The 11,589-nt window shown below is 44.9% G+C and overlaps 1 protein-coding gene across 4 annotated transcripts in view; it reads left to right on the top strand.

Moving 5' to 3' along the window:
- Cracdl (CRACD like) overlaps window positions 1-11,589 on the top strand; it is a 119,500-nt gene that overhangs the window by 72,594 nt on the left and 35,317 nt on the right. For all 4 annotated transcript variants that reach the window (XM_036168160.1, XM_036168157.1, XM_036168159.1 and 1 more), the window contains exons 2-3: window positions 3,774-3,853; window positions 10,901-11,069. In XM_036168160.1, the coding sequence (XP_036024053.1) occupies window positions 3,784-3,853; window positions 10,901-11,069 (239 nt within the window). In that variant the 5' untranslated portion in view covers window positions 3,774-3,783. The remainder of the gene's footprint in view (window positions 1-3,773; window positions 3,854-10,900; window positions 11,070-11,589) is intronic.

Below are 11,589 nucleotides of genomic sequence, written 5' to 3'. Positions count from 1 at the left end.
CTTGGTGCTTGCAATTTTCTCCTGGTACCCTGTGTTAATCTTTAGGGGGGTAGAAGGAGCCACACAAGTGAGGCTAGGTCCCTTCTTCTTTCCCATTGCCTCTACCTGCTCCAGAACCCTCTGCCCTATGCAGCTTTGTTACAGACACATCATTCAATTTGGGAGAAGCAGGTCTGAGCCTTTGGGCTGTTCCAGGATTATAGGACAAAATCAGGGTGCCCTCTACACACCTACCCCTGCACACTCTCTCACACAGCCATATATATCCTCAGTAATTCCTGTCATTGACACTTTTTATCTGTCAGAGGGGACATCACAGTTTCTGTAGAATTACACCTTCTTGGTTAGGAGACATATCCCATCGACCTTAAACTCCTTCCCTTGGTTTGAGAGTCCCTGTCAGCCTTGGCCCTGGAATGCTGGCCTGATCCAAGGCAGGGGTTGCTTGGTGGGCAGAGCTATCTCAATGGGAAATTCTACTCTTTAAACTCCCTGGCTTACCTGGATCCCATCCAGGACATCTCAGGGTGCACAGATGGAGCCATCCCGGTGCCTCCTCCCCTTCACTAGGGCAACACCTGAAAGAGGCAGGGACCATGTAGGTCTCATCTGTCCCTGTATCCCAGTGGCTCAGGAGCACACTGAGTGCACAGTCAGGGTGAGCATTCAGAAGGAACTCTGCCTTGATACTTCAGACAAGCTACTAAACCAGCTAAGGGGATGTGCATTCCCCTCCTGGCTGGCAAAGCAGAGCTCTTCAGGATTGCATGAGATGAGTGATGAGATGTGGCTCTTGGTTTGTAATTGGCAGTCGTGATTAATGTCAAGTTCGAGGGATGGAAAGCCCCTGTTCTTCCACCGTTCTACCCCAGCCAGCCACAGCCCAGGCAGGTGATTACCTGGGTTAATTCACAGTCGGTGACTCCACCCACCCTCACCAGGTTCACTCTCCCCTCTGCCTTTGGGTCCTTCCTCCGGCAGCCCCTCACCCCCAAGTCCCCTGGCAGCTCCTCTGCTTCCAGTAATATCACTGATCAACAGGCCATGCCGACAGCAGAGAGGGCTGACAGGGCCGACACCTTGGAGGCCTTTGGATGGGGGAAGGTGTGTACAACCATTCACCTCCTCAACTTCGTCCTCTGTGACTTTGTGAACACAGAGAGTGATAGCAAGGAGTGGAGAGGTGGCCCACGATGTGAGCAAGCGCTGTTTCCACCTCACCCCCACTCTTTGAATGAGAGCAGGAGCGTGATGTCCCATCAGTAGGTTTTTGATAGAACTGATGTTCACAGCAGATGTTTCCATGAAGCCAAAATACATGAAGATTGAGAAGTAAGTTTTAAAAAAGTTTTTTTTCTTCAGCCTTTAAGAAATCAGCCAGAGAACTAGAATGACATAATTAACTAAGAGCACATACTGCTCTTGCCAAAGACTCAAGTTCTGTTCCCAGCACCCGCAGCAGATGACTCACACCACCTGTAACTCCACTCCAGAGGATCCAATACTCTCTTCTGGCTTCTATAGGCACCTGAACTATCTCAATCCCTCTCTCTCTCTCTCTCTCTCTCTCTCTCTCTCTCTCTCTCCCTCCCTCCCTCCCTCCCTCCCTCCCTCCCTCCTTCCCCCTTTCTCTTCTTTCTCTGTCTCTTTCACACACACACAATTTTAAAAAATGAAAGGTGTGGGCACATGCCTTTAATTTCAGTAACCAGGAATATAGTGGCTAGCTTTATGTAAACTTGACACAGACTAGAGTCATTTTGGAAGAGGGAACCTCAATTGAGAAAAATGCTTACCAGATTGGTCTGTGGGCAAGCCTGTGGCATTTTCTTGTTTGATGATTGGTGTGGGAGGGTTCAACTCAGTTGTGGTATGTGCCCTCTCTGGGCGAGTGGTCCTGGGTTCTATAAGAAAGCAAGCTGAGCAAGCCAGTAAGCAGCACCCCTCCATGGCCTCTGCATCAGGTCCCTGGCCTGTTTGAGTTTCTGTCCTGACTTCCCTCGGTGATGGATTGTGTTGGAGAACGGTAAACTGAAATCAACCCTGTCTTCTGCTTTTGGCCATGGTGTTTTATCCCAGCAATAGAAACCCTACCTAAGACAGGGAGGAAGAGGTAGGCAGATCTCCAAGTTCTGAAGTGAGAGCCTGTCTCAGGCGATGGTGGTGATGATGATGATGATGATGATGATGGTGATGATGATGATGGTGGTGATGATGATGGTGGTGGTGATGATGATGGTGGTGGTGATGATGATGATGGTGGTGGTGATGATGATGGTGGTGGTGATGATGATGATGATGATGATGGTGATGATGATGATGATGATGATGATGGTGATGATGATGATGGTGATGATGATGATGATGATGATGATGGTGATGATGATGATGATGATGGTGATGATGATGATGATGATGGTGATGATGATGATGATGATGGTGATGATGATGATGGTGATGATGATGATGATGATGATGGTGGTGATGATGATGGTGATGATGATGGTGGTGGTGATGATGATGGTGATGATGATGGTGGTGGTGATGATGATGATGATGATGATGGTGGTGATGATGATGATGGTGGTGGTGATGGTGATGATGATGATGATGATGATGGTGGTGATGATGATGATGATGATGATGATGATGGTGGTGGTGATGATGATGGTGGTGGTGATGATGATGATGGTGATGATGATGGTGGTGGTGGTGATGAAAATATTAAAAGAAACCAGTCTGGAGGGAGGACAGGCACTCTAACATTTATGTTAGACATCAGTGCCAACTCCAGCACAGAATAGTATGTATGCTTCTTTCCTTCTGTTAAATATGTTCATTCTATTCCTCCCATCATTTTACCCTGTGTAAGAGACAAACTATGAATTGGTTAATCAAACCTTTGAACCTCTCTTTTTCAGTATGAAGATCCATAGTCACTCCCAGTAAAAGATAGCTTTCCGGATAGAGTGAGCCTGCCGTCCCGGGTTGGGTATGGGAGGCAGAAATACAAGCAGTACCGATTTCTGTAGTAGGATTATGGATGAGTAAATCAGATACTTTTATTTAGGAAGAAGGTAAACCCATTGGATGAAATGGTAATGGTAACTGGGGTGATTTACCTGGAAATGATCTAGGGAGTGAGTATGGGTGTGGGGTACAATGAAAAAGGATAATTTTATGTGGAGTTCACTGTACTTCCGTATTTGCTTGGAATTTTCCCCAAGTTCAAAGCCAGAAGACTCAGTGTAAATAATAATAAAATATTGTGTAGCCATTCAGATAATACTTAGGAAGAATTTTAATCAAATAGTGTGCTACAAAAATCAGAAGTCAAGTTTCTTAATGCGTGTGCATGGATAACAAATACCTGTGTAGAGGTGGGTTAGAAAGAGACTAAAACATTCATTATGATTATACTTGGTTGGTGGGATCGTGGGTGATTTTTTTATTCTCCACATTTTTCAAACTTGCTCAAGGAAAAACAAGCAAGCAGTTTCTTACAATTTGAAGGGAACTTTGAAAGTCTCTGACCTGCCATTGTGTTACGTTTTCTGTGAAATGGCTGACATCGGTCCTTAGAAAGACGCTTCTGGGGTTGCTACCCACGTGGCTGTGGACATGGCCTGCACTGTCCACCTCTCTGCCCTGTCTCTGACTTTGCAGAGTCATATGCAGGTGAGGTGACCGGCAGAAACAGTCCCACCACTACAGCACTCGCTGGTCACTCTGCTCAGCGTGTTCCTCTAACAGGGGTTTCTGTCTGGTTTTAGTGAGCTGGACATGATTTCCACAAGGGTGATGGACATCAAGCTTCGGGAAGCTGCTGAAGGTCTCGGGGAGGACAGTACAGGTAAGGCCTTGACTTCCCCTTCTCTGTTTGTTTGGTTGGAGCTGGGCTTTTGTGGCTTGCTGTGTGGAGAGGCATGCTCAGCCCCCAGTGTGCTCAGACATCCCCAGTCCCACACTCACTCCTTTACCATTGAAAGCCATTTAGCAGCACTGATCTCTTGCTGCGCTGCCCAAGAGTTGGGGCTTTGATGTCCCCTTCCTTTTCCTGGAGGTAAACATGGCCCTGTATTTGACTTGAAAGCAGAGGAGCAGGGGCTAACCCAAGAGCACCTGCAGTTTGATGTCAGGGGCAGGGGGATCATGAGTTCAAGGCTAGGCAGAGTTACATATAAAGGCCAAGGCTGAATGGATTCATTTATCATCCAACACTTTCCAAAGGTAAGCTGGGGAGGCTTTGTGAAACCCAGGATGAGTTGGTCCTCCAGAGAAAATAATTACATCTAAAGAGCCTTTGACCCTTCTCTTACGACTTGAACACGGCCTTTATCTTAGCTTCTGCTGAGCCAACTTCCAGGCCTGTGAATCATCACTTCCCAACACATTCCGATCTAGTCATGGGATTGCTATTTCTGTCTTGATATAGTTGTGAAATCAGTATTAAAAGACTCTGATCTCCCTTGGTGTACATTCTCCTGGATTGTCAGCCATTTTACTCACCTCATATTGTTAGCAAGGGTCTCCAACCTCTCTTGTTTAAATTCAGAATCCCAGGAGTGATTTTCTTTGACTTAGGTCAGGAAAAATAACTTCCAGTGATATTAAACCCAATGGCCAGCTGCTGCCTTTTAGACACTCATCCCAGCGAACACTCTGTTTCCTATGTGAAGATGGATTGTTCAGTTTACATTAGGACCACTTTTCTTCGCGTATTTCAGTAGGTGCCAAGTAAATCCAAATACGAGGTGAGGGTACTGTAAAATTAACCCTCAGTGGGGGAAATGGTCATTCAAACTGTATCATATCGTGGAACACTGAATTACTGCTTTTTAAAATAAGAAAATATTATAGTAAGTATTTCGTTTCCCCCCAAAGAGCTTCAGTAGATGCCAGTTTGGTCTACATAGGTCACCATAAGGAATCAATCTTAGAAAATGAGAGAATCTAGATATTGTATTTTTGTTTCAAATAATAATGGACTTGCTATAATCAGAGCAACTTTTCCATCTTCAGTTTTGAAAATTCTAGATGAGAATATAAGTGGAAAGGAAAATGGTAACTCAGAAAGATACGTGAGCACATTTTCCTTTAGTTTTTTACCTTAAAATTTAGAATCTCATTTTCTTGTGGGGTAAGATCTGAGGGGCGGGTCGAAGGCGAGATACAGGATCTGAGGAGACTGTCTAATAGAAGGCCTTTGCTTTGGTGAGCTGCAAAGGTGGAGTGGGTGTGAACCACGGGTAAGTCAACCCTCCGGTAAATTTGTAACTTCAGTTGGATGACCCAGAGAACCTCGACCCTTGAACTTGGGTCAGCGGTAGTGCTTCTAGATCAGACATGACCCAGGTCCTGTGCAGAAGCAAACTGTTTTCTCAAAAGACTGCCCAACTGTCCTACCTAGAGAAGTGCACTGAGAGGTAGAAACTGGATCTTGAGGCATGGAAGGTCATCCTCAGCTACATAGGAAGTTCAAGGCCAGCGTGGGACGCTGTAAGACCCTGTCCAAACAAACAAACAAACAAACAACAAACCAGAGAAGAGGGACTGGAACAAACTAGAAAGAGATGGCTCAGCGGTTACGAACACTTGTTCTTGCAGAGGACCTGAGTTCAATCCCCAGCAGCCACATGGTGACTCAACCACCTGTAACTCCAATTCTAGGAGATCTGATGCCTGCACGTGGTGCACTTACACACATGCAGGCAAAACATTCATAAAATAAAATAAAATTAATAACAGAAGAAAGAGAAGGGAGAGCCGGAAGGAGACAGAGAGAGAAAGGAAGCAAAAAGCGTCATCGGTCTGCGCCTCACAGATGATCCGAAACAGCTCAAAGTGTACTACAGATTTACACTTAGACCCTAATCCTTCATAAGGAGACTAAGAGAAAACATTTCTTACCCACAGTTAGGCCAGAATTCTTAGATTCAACACCTTCATTTGTAAAGATAATTTTATGAATGGAACCTCATCAAAATTTAAAACGTTTTCTCTGCAAAAACACTATTAAGAAAACATAAATATAAGTCACAGATTGGGAAAACTATAAATCACACTGGTTAAAAAAAAATCCTTACGGCATACATTTGAAACTATGTGAAGTAAAATCACAATAATAAATAATAATAATTTAACAAAACAAGCATAATTTTAAATTGGACAGGGACTTATAATGATGTTTTACCTAGGAACATGGACAGATGGCAGCATCTGTATTCATTAGGTGATACAAATTAAAACTGTAGCTTTAAACTATATTAAAACTTAAAAAAATACCCTGACAAGTACTGGTCATGATGCTTTTCCCTGTGGAATACAAAATGATAGAGCCACTTTGAAGGACATTTTGGCGGGCCAGGCAGTGGTGGCATATGCCTTTAATCCCAGTACTCTTTTGAGCAAGGCAGAGGCAGGCAGATCTTTGTGAGTTCAAGGCCATCTTGATCTACAGAGCGAGTTCCAGGACAGCCAGGGCTGTTACACTGAGAAAACCTGTCTCAAAAAAACAAACAAACAAAAAACCAACCAAACAAATAAATAATTTTTGGGGGGGTGGTTTCGAGACAGGGTTTCTCTGTGTAGCTTTGCGCCTTTCCTGGAACTCTTCACTTGGTAGACCAGGCTGGCCTCGAACTCATAAATTTTTTAAAAAAGAAAGACATTTTGGCAATTTCTTATAAAGTTAAACACACACCCCTACACGGAAGTATTAACCATGAAAACTTAGGTTCACACCAGAACTGAAAGTGACTTTCTTCATGATTGCCAAAACTCATTTGCCCAGTCGACCAATCAGTTTATCTAGATAATGGAATACTACTGGGCAATAAGGGCAAACTGCTGGTGTCTAGTAACAATGTAAATGAGTTTCTATCGGAAAGACTGTGACCCGATCTACACACTGTGACTTGACCTGGAACTCTAAGAGCAGAGCCATGAATGGCTGGCTGCATGTCAAGGGTGGGAAGCATGAGGAGATGGTGCAGACTGATGTTCTGCATCTGGATTGAGAAAGTAATTGTGCTTCTCTACAGATGCAAGAGTGTTTTTTTTTTTTTTAACCGTAATTTAAAATAACTGCAGGTTTTAAAAAGTGAATATAATTAGTAAAACTTGAGTGTTCAGATCAAGAGCCGTTTACACTGGGTCAAGATCACAGGGAATCGAATCGAATGCAGAGTGGAATGATGGAAAGATGGGAAGCAAAGAAGACAAAGGCAGAGCTAAGCGATAGCCTGCAGCTTGCATTCACACAGGCTCAGAGAGGAGAGGATGCCCAGGAAGTTTCTAGGATTGTTTAAAAAAGAAATAGCCTGGTCCACAGATTTAAGATGTCCAGTGAGGGCTTGGAGAGATGGTTTAGCCCTTGAGAGCACTTGCTTACTCTTGCAGAGGACCCAAGTTCAGTTCCCAACAAGGCCACCTGAAACGCCAGCTTCGGGCCATCTGGCACCCTCTTCTGGCCGCTGAAGGCACTGCATTTGTATAAACACATACATCCAAATAAAAATAAATTAATCAAATAAATAAAAGAAGCCCAGTGACTCCTAGGAGGGATAATTAAAGGGCAGTAAAAATACAAAGGGAAAGATGTAAAAAGCCAAAGCTCAAATTAGAAATCCTAAGTCTAAGGAAGTGGGGGTTTCTTCACAGGAGGGAAAGGAAAAGTGATGGCTGATTTCTAACGATACAGTGGAGCCCATGGAACTGTGACTCGTTAGAAAAAAGTAACAACTGGCTGGTGGTGGTGGCACACGCCTTTAATCCCAGCACTCAGGAGGCAGAGCCAGGCGGATCTCTGTGAGTTCGAGGCCAGCCTGGGCTACAGAGCGAGATCCAGGACAGCCAGGGCTACACAGAGAAACCCTGTCTCAAAAAAATAAAGGAAGGAAGGAAGGGAGGGAGGAGGGAGGGGGAAGGAGGGAGGGAGGGAGGGAGGAGGGAGGAGGGAGGGGGGAGGGAGGGAGGGAGGGAGGGAGGGAGGGAGGGAGGGAGGGAGGGAGGAGGAAGGAAGGGAGGGAGGGAGGAAGGAAAAAGGAAAAAAGAAAAAAGAACTACCAGCCTGCAAGGCCAAACCCGAGAAGGGTGTGCGTCGGGACTGAGGGAGAAACAGAGGTGGTGCTGTCAGAGACCTAAGTTTGCCCCTGATAGACCCTTAAAAGTTGTGAAGTAGAAACTGACAGCTAAAGAAAAGTAAACAAAACCTCCCTCCCTCCCCCTCCCTCCTCCCCCCCCCTCCCTCCCCCCTCCCCCTCCCTCCCTCCCCCTCCCTCCCCCCTCCCCTCCCTCCCTCCCCCTCCCTCCCTCCCTCCCTCCCTCCCTCTCCCTCTCTCTCTGATATTGTTAGGATGAATTTATTTTAAAAATTAGTAGAGAGATTAAAATATAAACACAAAATGAAAATGGGAGTGTCCAAATTGTCACCTTTAAAACAGAGAGGAAAGTGCATTGCTCTCTGAGCATTAGGGGAAGTGTATGGAAACTGTCAATATGGTGAGCTGTAAGTACGTCTCAACAGATTGGAGTGGAGCAAAATTCAGAGTGCGTGATCTCACTACAGTGAAGTTAATAACAAAGAGAGAGAAGGTTGCCAAGTGCTTGGAAATGAAGACCTGCCTTTCTGTGTAACTCGCAGATCTGAAAAGGTACGATCGTGGAAATCAGAAAATACTTCTAACCAAATATTGATGAAAACACAAACTTCTATAATGTGTAGAACTTAACAGATCTAGAGAGAACTAAAATGAAATGTATTTATTGGCAAAGCAGGGAAGGTTTAAAAACTTGTAGGCTTTCATCAAAAGAACCTTTAAAAAATAAAATAGCAAGCCTGGGCCTGGGGGGTGTTGCTCAGTGGTAGAACTCTTACCCAGCATGCTAGAGAGACTTTTCACAAGTCATCAGTATAGTTGACCTAGGAAGAAGGAGGAGGTACAGATAATTAACCCTGGACTTGAAAAATGAGGCACTATTACAGATCCTGTCAACACCCAGCCCATAAGAATGCCTTTTTGCCAGTAAATTTGAATTTTAAAATATATAGAAATCCTAGATAATGTGAAACAACAGAACATACTGAAAAAATAGGAAAGTGGATAAGTCCTGTAACTGTTTAAGCAGTTGGGTCACTAATCTTAGGAAAGGAAGAAATAAAAACAAACGAGATGGCTCGTGAACTCTTTAGGTCCTTGTGATTAAACGGATTTAGGTGTCTATATACATGCAGTGCCTGCAGAAGCCAGAAGAGGGCGCCAGTCACCTGAAGCTGGAGTTACAGTTGGCACAAAAGGGCACAGCCGTTGCATTCTGCTCTTTGTCGCCACCTCCTACCCCCACGGTTCATGTCCTAAGCACACCTGGGTTGTCAAGACAGGGAGGCCGTTTATTTGTTCAGGTCTCCGGGGACACCTAATAATTTGTTGACTATTGGAAGGCCAGATGGTGTCCCTATCAAATGCAAAGACCTCCTGGGAGTCTTTTAATGTAACCTCTGATGGAGAACCACCTGCGTGCAAGATAAACATTTTGAGATGTAAAAGGAAGTTTCCACTGGAGATGAAAGAAAGGAAGGAAGGAAAGGAGGGAGGGAGGGAGGGAGGGAGAGAGAGAAGGAGGGAGGGAGAGAGAGGAAGGAAGAAAAGAAAAGAAAAAAGAAAAGAAAAGAAAAGAAAAGAAAAGAAAAGAAAAGAAAAGAAAAGAAAAGAAAAGAAAAATACCTGACATAGAACGTTGTCCCCAAGGAGAGAGACGTTTGCTCCAATCTTGCTGGCAGAATCTCAGGTGAAGGCAAGGTGAACTTCCAAGGGGACTTGAACACAAAGACAATTAGGAATACCCTCCCTTATATTTTAAATTGCTCCCAAGACGTATGTAACGGTCTTAGATGGTTTCAGCAAACTTCTGCCGGGTCCCACAGCATGCCTGTGCTCTCTGACTGTTTCCTCCTGACAAATACTCAGAAGGGAAGCGGTGAACGTGGCTGGTTGCCCTGGTGACGTCATGGGCTCCTGGGTCTGATAGAGCGGGTGGGAAAGAATGAAGTGGTATCTGAGGAGCTCGGCCTGGGCACAACCTCTCCACTGTCGGCATAGCCATGGTTTGCTCCTTTTTCTCACCCACCCCAACACACAATTTTAAAAATAAAATACATCCTTAAAAAATAACGTGTATATTTTTTTTAAGAAAATAACTTAGGTTATCATACGCCTTTGCCACATCTGGCATGTTATGTGTACATTATGTATGAAATAGTATACATATTCCAGAGACTTAAAGAACATGGTATCCAGTTAGAGGAAGGTCGCTTGGGTTTTGATTTATTGATCATGCTCCAGCATTGTTGGTTCATATACTGATATCCTAAAGATGGAAAACAATGCCGGGCAGTGGTGGACATGCCTGTAATCCCAGCACTCGGGAGGCAGAGCCAGGCAGATCTCTGTGAGTTCGAGGCCAGCCTGGGCTACCAAGTAAGTTCCAGGAAAAAGGCGCAAAGCTACACAGAGAAAACCTGTCTCAAAAAACAAAAACAAAAACAAAACAAAACAAACAAAAAGATGGAAAACAAGGGGACCGGAGATTCAGAGCACTGACCACTCTTCCAAAGGACCCCCATTCAAATCCCAGTGCCCCTATGGTGGCAGCTCACAACCACCTGTAACTCCAGTGCATGCATGTATGGCCAGACACACACCCAGGCAAAACATCTATACACATGCAATTTTAATGTTTTAAAAGATAGAAACCAATATTTGTTTGGGGGGCACAGACCTTATAGGTCATGTGCTTCTCTCTGCCGTATGCTGAGTCCTTGATTTCTTGTTACCTGTGCCCATCACACGCCTGCACCCTGATGCACATTCCTGCTGATCTTTTTTTCTCATCTGTATAGGAAAGAAAAAATCCAAATTTAAAACATTTAAGAAGTTGTTTGGGAAGAAGAAGAGAAAGGAACCGCCCTCATCCACGGGAAACAGCACCTGGAAGCAAAGTCAGGTCAAGAGCGAGGTCATTCCCATCGAGTCGGGGCCAGTGGGCTATGACTCCGAAGATGAGCTGGAGTGAGTTGCTTTCACGTGCATCTGGCTTGTGAGCCTCAGGGAGGAGGGGACAGCGGGCACAGGAGATGTCCAGCACTCTTACTTCAGTGACTTGGTAACTGGTCAGACTCCTGAGCCTCCTCCCACCCTGTGATCCCCTTAGGAGCTCCTCAGTATGTGGTGCATTAATTAACTTTCCAAACACAGGGTGGAGAAAGGTGGGGGAAACCTGATGGTGTAGTTCTACCCACTGGGTGCCATGAGTATTTAAAAGTTCACAGTGACTGGGGCTGGAGAGGTGGTTCAGCGGTTAAGAGCACGTGTTGCTCTTGCAGAGGACTGGGGTTTGGTTCTCAGGACCCCAATTATGGCTCACAGCCATCCATAACTCCAATTCTGAGGTACATGGTGCCTCTAAGGGTGCTAGGCATGCACGTGTGGTGCATATGTGCAAATCACTCATATGTGTAAAATAAAATTTTAAAAATCTAAAAAACTGTAAGTTCACAGTGAGGCCCTAGGGAGATAGTTCCATATAGGT

The sequence above is a fragment of the Onychomys torridus genome, chromosome 18, assembly GCF_903995425.1.
Source record: "Onychomys torridus chromosome 18, mOncTor1.1, whole genome shotgun sequence".
Lineage (NCBI taxonomy): Eukaryota > Metazoa > Chordata > Mammalia > Rodentia > Cricetidae > Onychomys > Onychomys torridus.
The sequence above is the reverse complement of the archived record's forward strand: the minus strand, read 5'-3'. Positions and strand labels throughout refer to the sequence as shown.